Source organism: Thermobia domestica, chromosome 17 (genome assembly GCF_964235325.1).
Source record: "Thermobia domestica chromosome 17, izTheDome1.hap1.1, whole genome shotgun sequence".
In the NCBI taxonomy this organism is placed as follows: Eukaryota; Metazoa; Arthropoda; class Insecta; order Zygentoma; family Lepismatidae; genus Thermobia; species Thermobia domestica.
The window spans coordinates 164,612,443-164,637,469 of record NC_137470.1 but is presented as its reverse complement, the minus strand read 5'-3'; the positions used below and the strand labels follow the sequence as shown (position 1 = coordinate 164,637,469).

Below are 25,027 nucleotides of genomic sequence, written 5' to 3'. Positions count from 1 at the left end.
TATTAATTTAAAACAAAGATACAATTCATGTTGTATGAAATAAATAAATGTTTCAAAATGTCTTACATGAAATAACATCTTCCAGCGTAAATAAACCTGCCATATTTTCTCCATGAGAATACGGGACACCTCAGATCCCCCCCCCCCTCAACTTTCCAACACAATGAATTGAACCATAGTCTGGTTATGAACAAAAGTATAATAGGCCGCGGTGGCTCAGTGGTAGAGCGTTCACCTCTGGTGCATGGGATCCCAGCTCGCGCCAAGTGAGTTTTGTGGTGGACAAACAGCTTGTGCATGGGTTTTCTCCTCGGGATTCTCACGTTTCCTCCCACTTTCATCATTCCGTCATTTCATTCATTTCTCATCATCACCGTGATCTTGAGCATAGCAGGCATAACCGTGAGACTAAAAGTAAAAGGTTTCATTTTATTTAATTTTAATTTTTTTTTCAAGAATATAATTGGCGATAGTTCACTAAGCAGCAGCTGCTTTTCTCTCTTCGTACCCTGCAATTAATTGTATAGACTTAAGATGTCTAAAAACTTAAGATATGCTATAAAAATGCTTTACAGGAAAACAATATGCAAATTATTTAAATCAGTGGTACAATCTACCTTCAATATTCTTCGCGCGTTTAGCAATATTTATTTACATGGCTGTATTTGCCAAAATTACGTTCGTCAGTTTAATCTGATGAAAAGCTGATTTTTCTCCCTGTGTCGTGCGTAATTGTCAGGACCAGATTTACATTTTTCTAAGGCCTGGACCAAAGCAAAATTCTGTGCCCCTAGCCTCTGGAAAAGATTATAATTCTTGTTAACTTACCTAATGTGTTGCTGGAGAAAAGGTCAGCCATCTTCCCTGTGTTTGTAAATGTAGAAACAGTCAAAGCTTTTTTTTTTTTTTTTTTTTTTTAATGTTCCGGAGAGTATCCGAGTTTCAATCAAGTTCGATGGAAAAAGTAGCATTGCAAATTTCGCTCGCTATCAAGTCGAACAGGGTGGTGTTATAACTTCCTCGAAACTGTTACATGCAACAGCGTACTGTTCATTCACTAATTACAGGATTCCCAGCCAATGTCGGAATTTTTTGTTTTTCACTTTTCGAATAAGCTGATATTGATAGCAGAAATGGAACTGAGTTAAAATACGGGACATTTCCCTGTCCCGACTAAATTTACGGGGACGCGGGACACTCTGGGCCCAAAACGGGACTGTCCCGTTTTTTACGGGACGTATGGCAGGCTTAAGCGTAAAATAAATAGTTTTATTGTTGAAGTATTCATTTCCAATCCTTATCTCGGCCGAAATGACGGTCCCAGCCTGGGTGTGCGGGCGGAAGGATACAACGGACCAGGACCTACACCCGGGATTTATTTGTAGCCAGGGAAGCTTGGGAACTTCCCCCTTCTAAGTTTTGGTTTCCCTGTCTCTAGGCTTAATTCAATCTTTCCTGCCTGGGAAGATATTTTACACCTTTCTTAGGCTATACAATCTGTTTTGAAGTACAATAATTCAACTCCATATTTTAGTATATTTATTGTCGCGAGCTATGCTGGTCTTGTTTATAGAATTGTTTCCCGGAGAAAAATCTTGCAACTGATTATCATACTTCATCTGAGTAGCACAATAATAATAATAATAATAATAATAATACATTTTCAGTTATCAGTGAGCAGTCACTGCAGTTGTGAATTGGTAGTTTCTTCGTTGACAAACACCTTGAAAAGAACATACGAAAATGGATATTAGACTATATTTTAATAAAGGAAAAGCTCCTGACGATTAAAAGGCAAGTAATTCCGGTACACAAACTAAGAGGCTTTCGTGTTAATTGTGAATGAAATTCGTGTTAAAAAGACAACTGTGATATTTAGAACTGCCTATGTTATTGCCCAAAATCGTCTGTCGTTTACCGTGCATCTTATTAAATAGTAAGAAATAAATGGAATGAACCTCGAGCAAGTTCTCTACTCTAATGTTACGTGTTCAAATATTATTGACTTTGTAGCTAGAGAAATGAATGAAAAATGACCCAGTATCTTGCGAATTCCGATGAACCCTTCGCGCTAATGATGGATGAATCCTCCACTGTGTCTCATAAATCTGTTCTCATTGTGTATATTCGTACTGTAATTAATCAGGTGTGTAGCAATATATTTTTAGGTTTATTTGAGTTATAGGTAACAACAGGCAGATAGGTTTGTAATTCCATAGTTAAAATATGTGAAAGTATGAATCTTTCCAAAATGATATTACGGGAAAGACTTATAGTAGCTTGTATTGATGGCGCAAATAACATGCATGGCGAAATAAATGGTGCTGTTTCTTTACTCCAGCGAGGGGGTGTTTACTCAATGTCCCCGAAGAACAGAAGAGAAATCGAAATTATATCAGGAGAACTAAGTATTCGGTTCTACAATATTACTAAAGTTTTTGATGTACGGTGGTTAGGCTCTTCATACCGTTCAGTAGAGGCATTGCGGAAGTCCTACTCTGCGCTAGTGGAACACTTTCGAGAAGCTTTACAAATTTGCAGAGAAGCTTTCAGCAGCGTGCAATATTTTCAGATCTGTTCGTAAAACTTACTAAGTGGGATTTTGTTTATGAAATATCCATGATCCGAGATGCGCTGGAACCTCAACATATCCTTAGCCTGTTTCTACAAGAAAGGTCTGCATTCCTTGTACAGGTAATAAGTAAAATTGAAAAACTGGAAATGTTCTGAAAGCGTTGAAAGAAAAGGCGGCTTGTCCATGGAACAATTACGTCAGTTTGAAGAAACTGGTCAGTTTTGTGGAGTCTCACTGGCAAAACCCTTAGACAATTCTCTTGTGAAGTACCAGAAAATAAAATTGCAAGGGTCTAGCAGATAACATACGCTCGAAACATTCAGTGGGGCCGAGGTTTTGCTACAATCCAATTGGCGAGAACTGCCTGCAAGAAAGTTAAACGGGGGACAAAGAAGTAATACAAATTTCGAAAATAAAGTAAAATAAAAAAATAAAAGAATTAAAATTTTCCTCTAATGATTCAACCAAAATTCTGCAGGAATTCCGAGCGCATAAGATGAAACCTAATATTGGCCCAAATCTACAAAATCTTAACATGAAAATCAGTGTTCTTCCAGTTACTTCTGCAGAGTGTGAGAGAGAGGCTTCTCCAGCTTAAACTTCCAGCATACTGATACTAGAAACCATTTATCTGTAAAAACTCTCGAATTTATTCTGTTCATAAACGTTAATGAACCAGATATTATCTCGTTCAATGCAGGAAAGTATGTCATCAGCTGGATAAAAAATGGACATCATGACATCATGCTACTACCAACAAACCAACTGGGAAAAAGACGATATCCGATGTAAAACAACCTCGTATTGCTACACTATTCTAAAGTGAGGTACGGTGTGAAAGTATTGTTAATTTCTAAAGACAGTGTTAGATAATGCCGTAAATCATGCTTCAGCTTAACCTGTCTTTGTTCAATTCTAGATCCATTTTAATGCCAGCATGTTTTGTTGGCCAAAAGTTTACTTTCAGCAGAACATTGATAGGTGCACACACCCCTGAATCTAATTTTATTAAGTACAAGGAGCAAAATGACACTAAAACTTATTTATGGTAATGAGGAATTATATTTAGTAGCGTCTTTCCCCTTCTATTTAATAAAATTAGGCTCAAGTATATGTGCACCTATCACTGTTCTGCCCAAAGTAAACTCTTACCTTTTGTTGTATTTATTGTTCGGGCGCGGAATTTGATCTTTAAGGACCAAATTAGAACAGACTAAGGAATTACTTGTCATAACAAAATCGTTTTACGTAGGAGTGTGACACTTGTTATGACAAGGTGTGCAGATTGCAATGCAATTATAGGGCTTTTACCGGATGCTCTACACTTGTCCTCAGCAGTAGGACAAGAAGTAGTAAGGTAACTAACGCATGCAATCGAACCAAATCTTATCCAACGTACCTATCCGTATTCATCATAAAATTTTTTTTAAAAAAGTTTAAAAAATGATGAACTTGGGGGTCTCCTATCAAACTAGTACCATAATTTCAAAGTAGGTAGGTTTAAAAATAACGTTGTCCCAACCCCACTTTAAAGTTGTTCTTTTATACAGAACACAATCTTGCATAAGTATTCCCCCCTTCTACAAAATCCACAAATAAATCACTGACCTACACTAAGTGCTCTGAGTGGGTCCTGGACCTCAAGTCAGCACATACAGGACTGTGATATGGCATAGACACGAAACTGAGAACACTCACAGAATACTTCATGAATAACCATTAAAATTTAGGTCATATAAGAGTGTAAGTTATTAGTGAAGTGAAATGTTAGTGTAAATGTGTTCCGTGACCACAGGAGAGAACAATCATAGAGTGAAAAACCGTAATGATCTGTTTTGTTGTGAAAAGTGAAGTGCAGTTTGCTAAGTAACCATACAGCATACAGGAGAGGAACCATTGTCATACGGTGAAAACCGAAGAAAGAAGATGAAGCAACACATTATTAAATAAAACTTAACTAAATAATATAACAATTTACATAATTAATAAAGTAAATATAAAATTAATTAAACAATATCATTAAACACTCATGTGGAATAACAAGAGGAAAAAAAGGATAAATAGTAGCCTAACTAATAAATGTACATGATAATAAATAATATAGTAAACCATTAAATAAGAATAGGAAACCATAATTACAATTAAACAAATAAAAATTAGAAACTAGGTAACTAAAAAACATAATAAGACTACAATCTTAAAAAACATCCTAATAATTAAGAAAAGAAATCAATCAGTAGGAATTAAATGGTTAAGAACTATAGGGAAATAATATATAAAAATAAACAAATAACAGAAAAATAGAACAGTAGATTAGTTAGATAATATAGATAGATAAGTAGATAAGAATTAATAACAATAGAATGTATTATTTAAGTATTTTATATCGTATTTCATACTATTACAGTTGTTGGATTAGGAATTGAAATACTAAGTAATATAGTTCAGGATAGGTGCAGATACAGTTAAGCTGAGTAGCACTTTGCAAGAAAATTGTTGCTAATTTTTTTCATTGTTTATTCTTGTTTGTTTCTTTGCTTTTTTTGTTTGTTTTGTTCTTGTGCTGTGGTTCCTTTGTTCTTTCCTTTTTCCCTTTTCCTTTTAATCTTTTTTCTTTCAAACATGGATATCCAATAAAGATAAGAAAAATACATGGCAATGATGATAGCCCGTTCCGGTCAAAAGTTTCAGATGCCGGATCTGAAAGACGGGCCTGAGAAAAAAAAAAAAAAAATCCGATCCTTCTGCGCTTAATTCGGGAATTTCCCGAGAACTTCTTTCATAGCATGTACATCAAAACTTCCGCTAGTACGGAAATTTGAACTCAGCACTTGAAATAGTAAGCGTTACATAGTCTTCGGAACCCCGAGCATTAAGCTTCTTAAATTTGACAAGAATTTTTACGCTATTGCTAGAGTTGATTCTACACAATGCTAATTTGAAGAGTAGCAACAAATGACTGGATTAAACTGTTATTGTTGGAAAACCAAATTTTAGTTGAAGAACCTTTGTTTTACATCAAAGGTAAGAAATAATATTAATAGTTTTACTAATGTATTTACATATGTACTATTAGTACCGGCACCTATGACCTTAAACCCGTCAAACGTATGAGTGATAATGTCCCTCGGTGTCGCCGAGTCGACGAGCACACTATTCACGGAAAATATTCTCTAAAGTACAAAATTGCTTATTTTACTTCAAAAGGCTATAAGCATAATCCATACATTAATTTGTTCTATAACTATCTCAAGCTAAGGTAAGTTTAAAGAAAAATCATTTAGTGCATTCAGAGCTTTATAAAGGTCTTATGTTGAATGTTGTTGTATACCTTAACGTGAAAGCCTCTAATTCGCCCAAGGAAGTCTAAAATCTGATAAAAAAAAAAAAAAAAATCACTTACAATGTGATCACCTTAGTTGTACCAATAATATACTAACAAATAGGTCAAAATCCCAGGTGGGCTTTAAAGTGTTTTTTTAAGGTGGGTCCAACCCTGATTGGAACTAAAACGAAACCTGCCGAACAAAGAATTAAAATATAAAAATAAAAGTAAACCCCACCAGCCGAAAAGAGAAACTGTGCGGATTTTTTTTTTTTTTTTTTTACTTTTTTATGTTTTCATATATATATTTTCAGAAACGAACTCCGGACAATACAAACACGGGACATACACAACAGCAGGCCGGAATGTGTGCACGTGGAAGGCTTACAGCTCCACCAGTAGGAGTGAGAGCGTCCCAAACCCCTGCTACCTTTAATTACAGTTGAAGCACACAGTTGCGGTACGCTGCCATTCAGGAAGTTTCGCAGCAATAATTGTCTACCCCACATAGTCCAATGGGAGGCTAGTGACCACACATTCGGGCACCCCACTTTTCATTTCAGAGAATTTCTTGACCATGTCTATCTGATTATCTACCTATTTTCACTTTGTTACACTAATCTGTGTTACGTCGGTAACTTTTTACTTCTTCCCAAGAATTAAGAGAATCAAATATGTAATGGATTTTTAAGAGGGTGGAAAGAATGCCAATGACTTTTGGATCTCCTCCACCTATTTCAGCATGGGCTTGGAACCGCTCACGGAGGGAAAAGAGTAAAATCAGGTAGAAACGGAAAAATGGATCGTTTTGTCAGCAACACGAAAGAGATTATCCCCTAAACAATCAATACACCAAATAAAAATTATACATTTCATAGTGAACGTGCAGCCAGAGTTGACACATTCAAGGAGGTCTGGAGCTGCGGTGGCTCAGTGGTAGAGCGTTCACCTCTGGTGCATGGAATCCTTGATTTGATCTCACTTCGGGCCAGGTGAGCTTTGTGGTAAACAAACACCGTATGTGGGTTTTTTCGGGGTTCTCCCGTTACCTCCCACTTTCTTCATTCCTCTATTTCATTCATTTCTCATCTTCACCGTCTCCTTTAACCTAGCTGGCATAACTATGGGACGTAAAATTTAAAAATTTAATTTTTTTCCTTGTACCAGGCACAGTTACGTATTTTAGGTAAATTACTAAAAAATGGAATTTTTTATGAATATTGAATTCTAAACTTTTTCATCTACAGTTCTTCGAAATAACGCACGAGAAAGCATCGAAATTGCACACCTAGAATACAGTATAACAATGATTACATAGAAAAATTATACGAAATACAACACAACTTACTTCAACCGATGATGAGTCACTGGACTCCTCAACTCTTTGTAAGCGCATGGACCGCCTTTCCAAATCCCTTTCTTTCTAGAAATAATAATAATAATAATAATATTAATAACATAATCAAACAAGATAATTTAGTTTTTCATTGTGAAACTACAGTATCCATGTGATTCTAAACTGATTAAACTAAAGAATCATTACTAAATCACCGAAACGCACCAGCTGCAAGAAAATATTTGAATCATTGAATATGATGACATATTTGAACTTCTGAAAATTACCTGGGATCATTTAGATAATATTAAGAGAGATTGTGATACTCACAACTACCTTACGCGTGGAAAAGATAACTTATCCACTGTGTATCATAGAACATCAGCATACGGAAAATCACACATTTATATGGGCGTAAAGTTGTACAATAAACTACCTGGGTACATAAAAAATAGTCATGGAAAGAGTTTCTTTGTGAACTCAGTGCGCAAACTGCTATTAGAAAACACATTTTATACTGTAAATGAATATCTTAGCAGCAAATTTTGAAACTTCCAAAAGTAATTAAATTCCAATTGTATATACTAACTAGCAGCGTTCACCCCGCTTCGCTGCGGTCACCCCGGAACGCAATAAACTTTGTTACTTAGATAATTTTTACTTTTTCGCTTTCAAGTGATATGATAAAAACCATAGAAGATTGCATTAAATGTTAACATTATATCGCCTGTCATTTATGTTAACCCGCCCCGCTTCGCTGCGGTCACCCCGGAAGTTGTCGCTTTCAAGTGATATGATAAAAACCATAGTAGATTGCAGTAAATGTTAACATTATATCGCCTGTCATTTATGTTAACCCGCCGAGTGACACGGTCATGCGGGTTGCATATAAATACGTTTATTTTTACCTATGATGAACTAACAAAGGATTTGTACGTTATGGACACTTGAATGGTCAATTATCTCAAGACACTGGTAATTAAAAATTAAAGTGATATGATAAAAACCATCTAGGGTCCAAATCCTAATAACCCCCCAAAAATAAAAGAAATTGGTTCAGCCGTATTAGCGTGATGAGGGAACAAAGGATTTTGTACGTTCTCTTTTATATATAAGATTTATGTCAGTTGATGAAGTTTTATGTATAGTTAAGATGGTAAATACAAATATACAGTAATTAAAATAATAATTAAGTTCATATATATATTATTGTTATATAGATTGTAGAATTGGTTTAGCCTATATCTATTTTCACAAGTTGTTGAACACTAGAACTTTGTATTTGTTTTAAATATTGCATCGAAATTATGTACTGACGAGTTCTATACCATTTTGTACAAATGTACATGTAGCATGGTCCAGAGAATGATTAGTAAATCTAATCTAATCTAATCAAGTTTTATTGTACTGCCAAGCCCCAAGGCTCATTCATTGTCGTGCTCTGTAGATAATAGCTATGTATCCGAGACCATGCTTCGAAACCATACACTGAGAAAAAATGTACGTGGCGTACGTAAAATCGTAAGTTACATTTGTAAATCCTGTAGTTTTTGGACTTAACGTACTGCAAACGTATAACTGAAAACGCATGTTTTATAAGACTTTCTGTAAGTGTTCCATTTGTACGTACTTTCCGTATGAAACAATATAGGCGGTCAGGATCTCGTATACAAATGGATGTATATAACATACATATATGTACAGGGCCGGATTTAGGGGGGGGGTGAACCGGTGCACGCGCACCGCCTTCGTTGTAAATATACACTATCTAAAATGAGAAACTAGCAGTGGAAATAGCAACACTTTCCGAAACTTTCTGCCGTCAGGTTTCCGTTTGGGGATTAAAAGAAAGAGGAGTTTTGCAAAAGCAATAATTTAATTTGATTTTCTGTATGTTCAAGGAAACGGATTCACCAAACAAAGCAATATAACATTTGTCAAGTAGGGAAGAAACAAGCCAGGAAGAGAGAATTTTTCCTGCATATCGTTTGCGACCCTCTTTAAAATGTCGCGGACATAAGCTCACCGGATATAAGCTCACCTATGTTATGCAAAAGCGGACATAAGCTCACCACTAATAATATAATTGTATTATAAGATAATTAATGCAATAAAGAATACAATAATGATAACTAATTACATTTATAGGTTAACTAATTTAATTGCAAAGGAAAATAAACCTGAATAAAATAAATAAGCAATGGAAAAATGACAAACGGAAAATATGACAAAAATGAAAACTAGATTTTGAATATTAATATGAAGTAGATTTTGAATATTAAAATATAAATTAAAAACGGATTTGGACAAACAAAAGAATACTACTTCCTTTTACTGAAGAAAGCAATCCAACCCCCTCCCCTATGCTGAAACTTTCGGTGCAAGAACTTTTGCTGCACAGAAATATCGGAAAACGATTTTGGGGAAAGGGAGTCTCTCTCTCTCTCTTTTATTTTTTTAGTATGGCTGAAAGTATCTGAGATATATTTCGCTTTAGAAAAAGTTATGATGGGTATAAAGAGGTATTAAAATCTATACTTTGACTAGCAGTAGGCCTAATTCAGTTGAAAATAGAGCTATTAATGCTATATATCAATTGTCAGATATAAAAATAAAATAATAAGGATGTTGCAGGGTTTAATGTATTAAACGTGGGCGAACTTTGAGGAACTTGAAATAAAATGCTCCTGATATTTAAATCTGGGCTTTGACTACTAGTAGGCCTAGTTCCTCAATAGACAATAGGCTATATGACTAATGTCATATAGGATTTATCAGACACCAGAATAAAATATTAAGAGTGTTGCAGAGTTCAAGTCTTAAGGCTGTCATCACACTTGCAGACCAATACTCATCAAGTGAATCTAGGAAAAAAAAGCTTGGTGTTAGTAAATAAGAAAGAGATTTGTTTGAGTGTTGATCTGCAAGCACGACGAAAGCACTAAGAAGCAAGGCTTAAATACATCTGAGTATGATGATTTCGTTAAAAAAAAGAATCACCAGTCCTGTTAGCAAGCAAATTCTATATTTGTAAGTATTCATGCCTAATCATGACATTATACTAATGCAGTTGATGAATTGTCAGGCTTATAAGAAAAATCTGGTTCCAAAATTTCCAGGGCCAAATTTAGGTTTACTGTCGCCCATGCTTCACATATTAAACTTGCAACATCCCTATTTTATTCTGATATCTGATAACTGCTGTACGACATTAGTAGCTCTACTTCCTACTGAGTTATTTCGCCTATTTGTAATTGCAGTCAAAAGCTATATTTTAATATCCAGGGCATTTTATAACAAGTTCCTCAAGGTCTGCCCACGCTTAATACAACGCAACTCCGCAACGTCCTTATTTTTTTATACCTGATAAGTCATATCAGATAGTAGCTCCATTTTCCGCTTAGGAAGTAACCAACACCTGAATTTCAATATTCGGTGAACTTTATTACAAGTCCCTCAAGGGAGCTTATGTTTGCTATTGGTGAGCTTTTGTCCACCCCTGTAATATAATACTGTCGGTGAGCTTGTGTCCGGTGAACTTTCTGCCGGTGAGCTTATGTTCAACACCCATATTATGCATAGATATATCTTGTTTTTAACTAACACACAAATTCTTAGGTTTTTATTTTTATTTATTTATATTTCAGATGCATATAGATTTGCAGACGATATGGCGCTTATTGCAGAATCTGAAAAGAAAATCAATAAAATGTTAGAAAAATGAGAAAGGGCTTTGAAGAATATGGGATGAAAATAAATGTTAGAAAAACAAAAGCCATGGTGATTGGAACGAAGGGGTCTGTGTCAAATATAAAAGTAGGAGGGGAGAAAATAGAACAAGTGAATAGTTTTCGATATCTGGGTAGTATTCTTAGTAATGACATGAAATGCGAACGCGAAATAAAAGCAAGGATAGGAATGGCGAAAGAAGCTTTTAGGAGGAAGAAAAGTCTGTTTTGTGGGACTTTGAATAAAGAGTTGAGAAAAAGACTCATAAAATGCTTCGTGTGGAGTGTTGTACTGTATGGGGCGAAAACGTGGACATTATGTAAAGGTGACGAAAATCGACTGGAAGTCTTCGAAATGTGGGTATGGAGAAGAATGGAAAGAATTAGTTGGGTAGAGCGGAAAACGAATGAGAGTGTGTTAGAAATGGTGGGTGAGAAAAGAACATTTTTAGATATTATTAGGAAGAGGAAGAGAAACTGGTTGGGACATTGCCTAAGAAGAGATTGTATCATGAGGGACGTCCTAGAGGGTATGGTGGCGGGAAAGAGAGGGAGGGGGAGAAGAAGACTACAATTAATGGATGATATTAAAACAGAAAGATCATACGCGAAGACGAAAAGGTTAGAGGAGGACCGTGGAGCATGGAAGCTTCTCAGCTGCGGCAAGTGATCTGCCAATAAAGGCAGAATACCTATGATGATGATGATATTTATATTTTGGTGAGAAGACAGCTTTAGAAGTAGAATTAGAAGTAAAACTTTAAGGAGACATTACAGGTATTCAACATTCGTGAAATTACAGAACTTATAATAACAAGCGCTAAACGTTTACCGAAAGTCTGCTAAATGTTTGGTAAAGGAAGTAACAGGATCTGATATCACTGGGTATAAGTGTTGGTTAAAACCATTTTATAATAAAGTAGCTACCTCTGCGGAAGCTAAAAGCAAACCAAAAGGTAAAAAGGAACTTTCTTTGACCCCTTTATATCGGTTTGAATGGAACACAAGGAAATAACAGTACTTCAGAGGGTATTGCAATATCAATTGTCTCATAGGCTCCAGTAATACTTGCAGGAATTGTGGCCTATCCTACAGGGACGTGCTAGTCAAAGCATTAAAAATCAGAGATTTTTGAGAAATTTTGGTAGTGTATACCTCCAGAGCAATAACTTCATATATATGAAGAAATACTACATTGGCCTGTTATTGCAGAAGAATGTGACTAAGAGAGAAGGAAATGGAGAAAAATATTTTCTATTTTTTAAATGTACTTTTAATCAGAGGGGGCTTGTAAGAGAAGTAACACGGATAAAAATTAAAAGACTTTTTGTTGCTTCAAAGTAAAAGAAGAAAACTTTCCTACTATATTACTTGTCGTATACAACGATCAGAGCCGACTTCAGCGGATTGGACCTATTGCTCCCAGTCGGGTCAAGCGCTAGTGTGTAATCTACTATCCAGTGCCGTTTTAGCAGCATAACGAGCCCCTGTGGAAACCAGTGTGGCTCCTATGAATAAATTCTGCAAGTAATACATGCAATTAATACATTCTGCTCGCGGGATCCTCGGCCAAGTGATCATCAGACTGTTAGATGGTTCTGTTACTCTTGGCTTGTGAAGTGCTCACAATAACATATTGTAATACATGTACATCCATGAATATAAACAAGGGAGCGTATAGCCTGTTCGCCTCTATCTAGAATTTGAGGGAGTGAGTAGTTTGTATTAAATTTCTGGAAACAAGCAATATTTTCTAAAGTTAATTCTGCAGTAGTTTCTTTATTTCTTTACGTTTCCAACTTCTGATGAAAAAATACTATTACGTGATATGACACCTCCATAAATACCGGGATGGTATAGTCTTAATGCGATTTCTTTACATGTTTTTCTGGAACCTGGAGCCCCACAATAGTGTTCCTAGTCTGGCCTGCATTAGATTACTTTTCCCCCTTACTTTGAAGCAAGAAAACTTTAATTTTTTAACTTTGTGACTTATCTCAGGAGCAACATCTACTTTTAATTATATATTTGAAGGCATATTGTTTTGCTAAAATACATTAAATATGAATATTTCTTAATTTAGGCCAAGTTTAAGAGTATTAAAACTAAAAATTTGAAAGTATGCGTTGATTATAGCCTGTATTTTGCTCAAACACCACCAAAGAAATTTAGAAGTTAATGAAAGCTCAATAAAGATGTTTATGAATAAAATTTACTTCATAATATCAGTTTGAGTCAAGAAGTTATGTGTAATACTTTTGAAAATGGTAAGCATAGTGTGGTTCTAGTTTTCAATTCATCTTTACATTTCCTTATGTATATTAAAAGGAAACGTAAAGATGAATTTAATGGCGGTTCTTTAATGGCGTAACATAACGGAAAAATTGTACGTTATATAAAATGAGGTAATATTAAGGACTGCGTTGAAAGAGGAAATGTAATTATGTCAATTTACGAAGCTATCGTGAAATTTAGAATGTTTTGTGTTTGTTTGGAGCTTAATATTATTTTTCATCAGTGAGGTTATATGAGATCTCGCTCGTCTGGAAGATGAGAATACTTACCACTTATTCACAGTGAATTAATAGGAATAAGTGTCTGGCAACCCTTAGTTATTTCGTCAGGTATGTGCTAATCTTCACGGTAATAAGATTTGATAAACCCTCAATGAAAATATTGTGTCAAACAACATCAAAATCGAGTTGTAACCAGGGGTAAAAATGGATCTGAAAAGGTTGGGGAACGCATGACGTCATGCCGTCCCCTGTGCCTATCTTTGCCCACTATATTTTTTTAGGAAGTGGAGGGACACCATAGATATTTTTTGGAAGTGGTGGATGACGTCCTTCGTGTTTTCCCTCACTTTTAACTTTGGTTGTAACAAACGACACGCCTTCGTTTCAGGGTAGCGTCGAAAAAAGACTTTAATGAAAGGAGGTAGGTAAGTAGGTGTAGGTAGGTAGAGAGGTGTAGGTAGGTGTGTGTGTGTGTGTGTGTGTGTGTGTGTGTGTGTGTGTGTGTGTGTGTGTGTGCTCTCTCTCTCTCTCTCTCATTTTTTTGGATGTTGAATTGCTATCTTTCTTTTTTTTAAGACCATTGATTTATATGAAGAAGTATTTTTCTTTTAAATAGACGAGATTTTAATCATTCAATTTTACTAATTTCTCCTTCTGGCCTATTTAAGAGTTCCTTGCTTTAAATATATTCAATGTAATATTGTTTTAGTTTGTATTTATATATATTAAAATTACATAATACAGTAGTTAAATTTCGCATAGAATACATATAAAGATCTCAAGAAGAAGTATTCAGTAAAATTAACTGCCTAAATTCTGTTATTTCAAAAAATTAAAACAATGTTTCCTCATATAAATTAATGGGCTGAATAACCATAATGCTGCAAGTTATCAACATTCTTGAGAGGGAGAAGGAGTGCGCCACAGCGGCCGGAATATTGGTGTTCAATTTAACATGGGATCTCAACCATTTTTTAGGCAAATCATGGTTTCATTTCGTTCTTTCGCAAAAATGTCTCAATAGCTCACTCAATATGATGCACCTCATTGTAAAGGTGCAATTTGAACGCTGTGCGTGATATTTTCTTCTTATAAATACAGATAATTATAATCCAAATTTCCATAAGAAAATGATCAAAATTAGAGGGAAAAGTCTTCTGTTTTTTTACAGTAAGGAAAAGAGCTAAAAACTTCGGACTTTTTTGAGAATGGAGTACTATCTTTGTATTTGTGCGCTACTGTACTATTTTTTCGCTATTTCCAAAGACATCCATTAACAATCGATGAGAAATTATATCCTTCATCATTGAATCTACAGAAATCAGAAATCAGATTTTTTCGTGTTCACGTACTTGGCCACGTCTAACTGCTAGATGGCACTATAGTCATTCCTCATCTCACTTTCCTTCTCAGCGGGAACAAGTCCTTTTGAAAACCTACTTTGAACTTCTTAACAGGGGCGGGAGGAAGGAAATCATTGTGAAGAACGGGAACTTCAAACACAAGGAATGGCAAAATTTATGACCTTTTTGGTTGATGGTTTCTGTTTCAGCAGTACAGTGTATTTGTAGATGGTTTCTATGAGAAGAAGTAATTTGTGTTTGTAGCGATAAAGTCAACCTTTCGACAAAGATTTGTGAAGAAGTCGAACCAAAGTCTTCGTTTATCTATTCCAAGAAAGAAATAAAAACTTCCTGCAGGACTGAGAATATACATGCAAGAGAAAAAATAAGCTACATTATTATAATCTTTAGGATAGATTAATCCCCGAAATATTCTTTGTTTACCTGTCAAAAAATCAGGAATAATATGGTATAAAGCTCTTTCATCAGCTTCCATCGTACAGCATACTAGACACACACAAATTATATACATATATATATATATATATATATATATATACAGTGGCGGATCCTGGATATGATCAAGGGAGGAGCTAAACCATAGTTTGCCTCTTTATCCAGAGTAAACAGGATTGAAACCCATTTTATCCAGTGTATACCTGAGCGTCAAGGGGGGACTATAGCCTCTATAGCCACCCTTGCATCCGCGCCTGTATATGTATACTATTTACAGTGCCGGATTTATGTATAAGCTAAACAAGCTATAGCTTAGGGTTCCGCTCTCTTGGGGGCCCCAAAATCTAAAGATAAACTGGATATACATTTCTAAAATATAAGAAAATTAAAAAAATAAAATAAAATTTATATATATGTAGCAACAGTGCTTCCTGCTGTGTAGCCTACGTTCATGTAATTAATGGGGCTCCTTCTACTAGTTTGCTTCCTAAATTATCTCTAGTTTCTTCATTGCTGTATTTAGGGTGCCTATGTTCATCTGGACACATAAAGGGCCCCATTACCTTCAACAGCTTGGGGCCCCACTAAACCTAGATCCGACTCTGACTATCTATTTATGCATGTTTGCTCCCTCTCTTTTCGAAGCAGTGTTTCTTTGATATTGTTTCCAATTCCGGCAGGTTTTACCAAGGGAGGAAAAGTCCTTACTCATTCCAGGCAATCAAACTAGAGAATGGACTACTTGTTTCCAACATTCTGTCCCCCATGTTTCCCGGTCTGAATCAATTGTCTAAAGCCCATAAAACATTCAAATTCAAATGTAGATGTTGCTCGTCAGTGTCGACACCTAAATATTTCTCAATCAACGGTAGGAGTGTTTGGTACCCTCAATCTGTCTCCCTCCTATTAGCAGAGAAACACTCTATGTTCGGTAGTAATTCTTTATATATAAAAAAAGTGCTGTTATGCAGTAACGCATAGGAAACTAAATTTTAAAATATACCCTAGTAGTATAGAAACGCACCATTACGGTACCTTACCAAAATAAACACCCTATGCCAAGGACGCAAACATTAACAATAATAAAAAAGATAATAATAAACATTTTAAAGACATTCTTCCATTAATCAAGTCGCACTTAAAAGTAAAAAAAAAAAATGTTTATGCGCCAAAAAAAAAAAAATGGGATGCGCTCTAATATAGGCTTACAGTTACTTGATAAATTCTTAAAATGACGCGCCCCATTCTTTTTTTTTTTTTTTGTCTTGCATAAACAAAATTATTTTTAACTTTATAGTGGGAATTGATTAACAAAATAATGGTTTTAAAAGGTGTTTTATCATTTTTTATTCGTTGGACACATTTTCCAAATCCTAAAGTGATATGCAAGCAGGGAAACCAGGGCTGGTTAAAGGCTAGTATTTATTTTAGGAAAAGGAAGTTGAAATTAAAACATATTAAAATTTTCTTTTAAATAAATAGATATATTGCAAAGTATGAAAGTAACAATTGAATATTGTATTGTCACCGGACTTACGTCGCTCTGCAACAGTTCTTAGTTCTATGACGTCAGGAAATAAGTTCAATTTATACGAACACTTATTTAATGCTTGAAACAAACACCTGTTACGTCCTTGTACACTCATGTCCAAAATGATTGTCGCATATCTATAGCCCTAACTGTCTTCTTGTAAGAATATAATGTAATAATGATTTTGCTGGGTACTTTTAATACTGATACTATGTATACAATCGGGAAATGTATATGTGGTAAATTTCATAGGAAAATAATTATAAATACGAAAATTAGAATGAGTAAAACACAATGTTGCTAAATGGACACGAAAGTTTTATTTTCATTTTATTGTTCTTATTTACTGCTTTTTTGACATGAAATTTGCCACATACATGTCTTTGTCGATTGTACACATACTAACATTATAAGAAATATTGGGCGAATTCGTTATCAAATTATATTCCTACAACAACATATTTATAGACATGCGACAATAATTTTGGACATGAGTGACACATCTGAAGAAGGTGACACATCTTTTAATTCTATTGTTAATGATGTGGTCTATTTCCCCAAATAAAAACCAACATCAAGTAGGGCATATGCTCCCTCCTGTCCTTCTAAGCCGGTCTCCAAGGCTGAATGTAACATTGCGGCCCTTTCCTGTTGTAATAGGAAAAACTCAGGATGGTCAGCCACTGGTATCGAACCCAGGACCATTCGAATGTGAAGGCGAAAGAGAGGGTAAATCTGGTGGTCATATTTTGAAAAGAAAATAAGGAAATTGATTCCACTAAAAAAGAGTCACATTGTCAATACATTTCAGATCTTGGTTTGGGTTTTCTGCCTTTCAATTCCAAGTTTTTTTAAAACCACGAAGGCCCTAAATAAATTAGAATATCGACTCTCCCGTGTTTTCTATTTTTGTTTTATTTTAAATATTGGCATGGCTCTTCATTTTATATCAGACTCTTCCCGCACTATTCTGTTATTTACCATAGGTAGAATCCTTTGAGAAAGAGACAGCCGACAAGTGCTTTAGTTCTCTATGGTATGTTTGTGACCGTTGTAACATTTAGATATTTGAGTGGCTCTCTAGACACGGAGCTGACGGCTGATATCATGTTGGTCCCTCTTATTTATTTTTTCTTCAGTTATGTTTCTCTTTTAACCAAAAGAACGGGATTTCACTCTTCTGTCCCATTTACAGCCGTAACCATCCCCCTCCTACGCTGTCCAACTTTGACCACATGCAGAGGAAAACGAAGGAAAAGGGGGGGGGGTGCCATTTGCTTTGATGGCATTTCAGCAACAACCCCATCTGTTGCCAAAATAAGGAAACTGATAGGAAGGAAGGCTGATATCTTCGATTTGTTAAGGTCACTTGAGTCCCGCCGACTCTTAAGAGCTACTCTTACTCAAAAAATTAAGCTTTTATGGTATAAGAGGAACTGCTAATAAATGGATCGAGTCTTACTTGAAGGATAGGTATCAGATAGTTCAAATTACGAACGAAAATAATGGCGAAATGCGTAAGTTTAGTAGTTATAAAGGTACAATACTAACTGGTGTACCTCAAGGATCAGTGCTTGGGCCATTGCTCTTTCTTATTTACATCAATGATTTGACATATGAAATGTTGCCTAATAAATGTGTTTTATTTGCTGATGACACCAATGTTATTATTACAGGTAACTCACGACATGATATTGAATATAATCTAAACACTGCGTTTTCACGATTAAGTAACTGGTTAAGTAACAATAAGTTAGTTCTAAACAATGATAAAACTTCCATGCTAAATTTTTATTATCCTCTTCAAAATAAATTTATTCCTTACGTAATGGTAAATAACAAAAAAGTCGACTTTTCTATTTCAACTAAATTTCTTGGTGTCACCATAAGTTCGAAACTAACTTGGAATGAGCATATTTCTCAGCTCAACAAAAAATTAAGTAGTATTTGTTTCGGCCTCCGTAGATTAAGAGGTAATGTCACAACAGAGGCCTTAGTTTCGGTGTACTATGCAAAATTCCATTCTTTAATAACTTACGGTATTATTTTTTGGGGTTATTCTACTGAATGTATTAGCACGTTTCGCTTACAAAAGAAAGCACTAAGGGTTGTGTTTGGATTGTCACCAAAATCTTCTTGCAAGCCCATCTTTCGAGGACAAAAAATATTACCATTACCTTGTGCGTATCTATATAAAGTTATCTTGTTTACCGTAAGTAACAAACACTTATTTATTGAAAACAGTAACGTCCATAAATACAATACTCGATTCGTTAATAATTTGCATGTTATCCCCCAAAATTTCTCGTTTTTTCAAAAAAGTGTATATATTAACTGTACAAAAATTTTCAATAAGTTACCTGACTTTCTAAAACAAAACAAATCATATTCTATGTTTAAATCGGATCTTCACGAGTTCTTAGTAGATAAATGTTACTACTCGGTAAATGAGTTTTTTGAAGATAATGTATAAAAGTTTTTTTCTTTGTTAATTATATTATGATTGTATAAGCTTATAAAAGTCATAGTTATGTATGTATTATTTTATCTAAGTTTTTTCTATACCATATATGTAATTATTTTGTAATTTTGACAACTGTATGCGTGCTCGAGAATACTCTCATTTGTATGCAAAACAGGCAAATAAATAAATAAATAAATAAATAAATAAATAAATACTCTTGGTTTCTGGGATTTAAAGAAGCTACAATTAAATAATACAAAATTATTTCGCTCGACTTTTCTATGAACGCACAGCTTCACTAGTTGCTAGTAAATAAATTTCCTACTTCGCAAGGTGAAATAGTTTCCTTAAGCCTGTCTCAGACGGGACTGAAGTAAGGCTGCGATTCACGATCTAAAATTCACGACCTTACTTAACGATCGTGTGAGAAGTAACTTGCCCTTAGTTCAGGGTGAAATTTTCTGCTGTCTTTATTTGGATCCTGACTTGGAAGAAATAGAAGCAGTTTCTATTTTCTTCTGAACTTCCATACAACTACCAATCAGAAAAGAGTAGTGCCTGACGACATTCAACTTTATTTCTCGCTGTAACTTCAAAACAATGCTGCCTGGACAAGAGAAGCATTAATAATATTAACCTGTATGAACTGAATTATGATCTTTAGTGGCAAAAAAAATTTTAACGAGTTTGTTTAGCTATAGTGGGATGCAGTAATACAAAAATTGTTCAATTTTTAATAATAATGTATTTTTCTACAGCAATACATATTATTATATTGTACCTGATTGAAACTAAGTAATAATTTGAATGTCAGATATGCTCATTGGACAAAATTTACTGTATGTTTACATTTTAAAAGTATTTACCAAGAATCTATATTTGATATTAAAAAAAGCAATGTTTCCCAAGAGACACGCATAGGCTAACAGTGTATAATGTGAGAAAACAATTCCTATCCGGTGTGAGGCACAGGCTCACATTACATTTCAGACACTGAACTTTTGTGATGACACATTTTGGGTTCTTACATCGTCCTTTCTTTCCCACAAATGATGCCCAATGTCCAATGTGTCCATTCTTACATCGGCAACAGGAATGGGCGTAGTAAGCCCTTTCATTCTCTTCTCTTGATAGAAAGCCTCAGTTGTAGATGAATTTGGTTTCCCCCTTTCTTGACTAAACTTTGGGCAACTTTTGATTTGAATTCAGGAAGTGGCATTTGCTTCTTTCTTGGTATGCCCTTAATATTGGCATTGCTTGTGTATAATAGCCATGCATTGACAAATACCAAATCTACAAATCTAACAAGTGAAAGAATGTGCGTAGGTACCACTTCTCTGACAGAATATCAATGCGGTACAAGCCAATTAGCCAGTGAATCAAGTTTACACCCAAAATAGGGGTATTGCATGTAGTAACCATTGAAGGACAAGGAACATCAATTTTTTGTCTCTGAGATTTGTCATGTCTTTATAGTACCGATGGGTTACGCAGAACAGAATGAAGACAACAATGTGACACAGCGGTTGTCATACCATTTGAGAGCATGTAAAGTCACTGCATCCACCACTGCTTACTGTTCATCATATGAACTTCGAAAATTTCGTTCAAGCGCTGTCACTTGTTAGAGAACAGTCTTTCAGTCTATTCTCTCTGACGGTCTCTAGAGAGAATATCGCCAGTTTAGCAAACTCGACTTCTAGAGCTATTGAATTAAACCAATTTTAAAAGTACACAAGGTAGTTTTTGTGACGAGGCACAAATTCACACATCTTCAGAACATTACCACTGGCACCTACATCAGGCATACCAGGTGGAGTATCAATTTTGACTATGAATATGCAAAAATCATACAATTCCAATGGCGTTGCATAGCAAAAAGTCTTTGTAACCAATTCGGTTTTTTTTTTTTTTAACATACTCTTTCAAATTGTGTCTGTCTATGAAATTGTATCTGTCTATCTGTGCGTCAACACAGAGTTGTTGAGACTTTTGAATTTCTTTTTCCATAAAATAGCAACGGATCCATATTTAACCTTTGAACAATAATTTACTATAAGTTTGACATAATAGGACAACAAAATAAATACATAACGTTTTCATAACTGTGAGTGTATTAGTCCACCAGTGAAAGTTGGGTAAGTCTTTCAATGCATTATATACACGAAGAGGAAACGTTGTTTCAAAATTGTAATCTTTCCTTGGAAGCAACATGAAAACAATTTTTCATCTTTGAGTCTTCTACTAAAATGTCACACGATCGTCCTGAGAATAGTGTTTTGTGAAGAATTTCTGCACCTATAGTAGGAGACCAGGCAGGTCTACCCATCTGACCTGCAATTACCTAATGTTGCTTTGAGGCAACAAAATAAATATTGTAATTTCCCCACAAGCTATTTATTGTAGTTTTAAAACAAGAATATCTATATGTTCCAGAGGTATTTATCTGTCCAAAATATATTTACGTAATGATCTCCTCTTCAAAAAATCCCGTTTAATTACATTCGAATACACACAATCTACAGAAGCGCGTGAATACACAGAACACAATCTTGCATCTCGTGTCAAGCCACTATACTTCGAATAAAGTCCAGTACAGGCGCTTCAAATCATAAAGACTGTTTGTTAACTTCCAGTAACAACAGGACGTTACGATTCGAGTGGCGCTCCGCTGAATAAGGCGGATGACGTAGTACGTTGCTTCAGGTTAACAATAGGTCATACTGGGTTAATAGTCATATGAAAAATGATTTTTGTATAACGTGAAGCACGATTTATATTATGTTAAAAAAACTGCAAGAATAAAGACCTTAGAGAAAGTATGCAGTGAAGTAGGTAGTGTCCGCCCGAACATTACAGGTGTGAACAAATGTAATTATGTCTTTTAAAAGAATAAAAGTAGGTGATTTAAGTATATTGTGCAATTTGTATACCAAAAAAAGTAACATGTTTAAAAAAGCGTGCAGGTTTACTTTTGCCGCACCACTCGGAATAATTGTTCGAAAATTAGAATTCCTTCCCTAATTTCCTTCATATTGTTTTTTTTTTAAATGATTTGTGCTGAGCGACATGAAAATAACATGGTATAGTTAAAATTTAAGGGAGTATCATAAGCAATAGTTCAAAAATTATAATTCTTTTACTATTTGCGTATAAATACAGCGTCCGGATGCATGCATAAAAAATACAGCCCAAAAAACTAAACAACCTGCGCTAGGTCGCCACTAAAATGCACGAATGCTATCTAACCGAAGCTGGAGGGCTCGAGTGTTAGCGAGGGGGTGCGTCAGCGAAGGTGGGTATTCGCATAAGCGACGGTAGTGAAAACGAATGGGTTTTAGCAATGATACGAGTTTCAATAGCATTTGGGGCCGCGGTGGCTCAGTGGTAGAGCGTTCACCTCTGGTGCTAGGGGTCCCGGGTTCAATCCCAGCCCCCGCCAAGTGAACTTTGTGGTGGACAAACACCGTGTGCGTGGGTTTTCTCGGGGTTCTCCCGTTTCCTCCCACTTTCTTCATTCCACCATTTCATTCATTACCCATCATCACCCTCTCCTTTAGCCTAACCGGCATAAACGTGGGACGTAAAACTCAAAAAATTCATTTAATTTTTTTTTTCAATAGCATTTGTCATGGTTTCATACTAGTAGCGTTCCACTTGTAAACAAAATACAACTTCTGTACACTTGTGCAGAAATTCACCGTCGGTGGAAAATAGTTTCTATATATGCATCTTTTATATGGACTCACTTATTTATCCGCCGTAACGCACTTATAATGTTTTAACACTAGTAATTCTACACTTATAAGCATAAAATTCAAATGTGGTGCGCCAAAAAGTAAAACAGAAACAGAGTTAATTGTCATCAGTATTGTGTGGTCTTTGTGCAATTTTAAGGAACAGTTCTACAATGCTGGCACAATACCAAAAGACCGGATGTAGTGCATGAGAGGAGCTCCCGGCGCGGCATAAGTTTACTTTATGGGTATGTGGGCATTTTTTGTGGGTAGTGAGCTGAGCGGATACACTCAGTAACTATACTAGAATATTGCTCTTTCTTCTTTACTTTAGCTTTCCGCGCCTGATAACTGCCCTCATTTACATATTTGGACAAGTCATTTGATTTTCAGTTCTACAATCTGGTGGATACAAGGATCTACAGACCTTTTTTCAGCTGATACAGACTCACTCATGTTCGTATTTCGCTGCCGAATTTTTGGTGTTACTAATTTCAATAGCGTATGGAATTCTGAATAGACCATTCTGTTATATATATATTTTTGTAGGAACGAGGATCTGCAAGTAGTTCATTATTCACCACTGAAAATACGGTGCTTTCCTGTGCATTATTGCGGCGAAGAATTCACTCCCTGGTCCAGGAGCTCCTCTTTACTCTGTCTCTCGTTTTTTTTTTGGGGGGGGGGGGGCGGTTTTGTGTCGACAACAGAGCAGATATCGCTGCTACGGCTATTTCATCCTCTTCGGATGAACTCATATTGTGAAATAGAAAAACAATAATATTTACAATTACAAGAGTTGATTGTTCTGTGCGTAACACATTCTTCAAGTGTTTTTCGTCTGTTTAATACAGCGACCATGAGAGGCTCTGCTGCTAAAACCTATCTAGTTTTAAGGATGGTCTGAGACCCCTACATCACCTCAGGATAAAAGAAATTGTATGGAAGTTTGAGTTGCGCAACACTGTAAAGTTGTAACCTGGGTTGAGTCCTTAGTTTAGGTACATGTGAGACGAGCTTCCCTCTATGATCTCACACGCACACACACACACACAAAAAAAAGCTTGGGTCATGGAAGTTGTTATAAAAAACAAAAACAAATACCTGCCTCAAACAAATACCATCCTCTCCAGCGGCGTGCCGTCAAGGGGACTAGGCTAGTCCCCTGGCATTTTAATTAAAGTATTTTGTGATAAATATATACCAAAGAAAACGAAAACATTGTTTGTATTTCTCTATTTTCGTAAAATAACACTATTTCAATTGTTCTGACACAACTATAGTCAGCGCCGGTATGCTGGGTGCGACAGCGAAGTGGAGATCGGAAACGCTCGGATTTTAATCGACTTTCTCGGGGAAGGGAACAGGGTCCAGCCAGCTAGTCCTCATATTATGTTGTCTATAAGCTCTAAGCACGGGCGTTCTGTCGTAAGCGAATTTAATTCTCATTTGCTTTTTACAGTTAATAGTTTTAACGCTATTAAATTTACAGTATTAATCTTGACACTTTAAGAAATCTAGTGGAAGTGTGAACTTCTTAGATTATCAATATATTTTGCAAATGACTCGAAGAATAAAGTATGGAAGGGGACTCGTCTGAGAAACCTAGTCCCTTGCAGCAAAGCGATGGCGCAAGCAGTGATATTACTTCAATTGGTATAGGGGACAGTAGGGGTGGGGATCGGCCGTTTCAGTCTTGTATTCTGGACCATTGAACTCCTTAATTTTCAAGAAATGCAACAAATAATAACCAGTGGTAGAACAACTCCAAGCATTTCCATTTAGACAAAAATGAAAGATTATATACATAATATCAAAACGGATTATTTTGCTTCTTCAAAATAGTTAACTATATGTAAAACAAGAAACAAACTGTATTGCTGGCCTTGTATTCTGTTCCACATAGAAAAGAACGTGTGGAATAATGATGGCTTTTGTGACATGAACAATTTTCACAAACCCAAGTTGCGCCAAGAAAATGTTATTCACACCTGTCCACAATAACTAAATTGAAAA

At 35.5% G+C, this 25,027-nt stretch overlaps 1 protein-coding gene across 10 annotated transcripts in view; it reads right to left on the bottom strand.

Moving 5' to 3' along the window:
* The window catches only part of LOC145674461 (uncharacterized), a 338,683-nt gene that overhangs the window by 26,564 nt on the left and 287,092 nt on the right, over positions 1–25,027 (bottom strand). For all 10 annotated transcript variants that reach the window (XM_081744547.1, XM_081744548.1, XM_081744545.1 and 7 more), the window contains one exon: positions 7,249–7,323. In XM_081744547.1, coding sequence (XP_081600673.1) covers positions 7,249–7,323 — 75 coding nt within the window. The remainder of the gene's footprint in view (positions 1–7,248; positions 7,324–25,027) is intronic.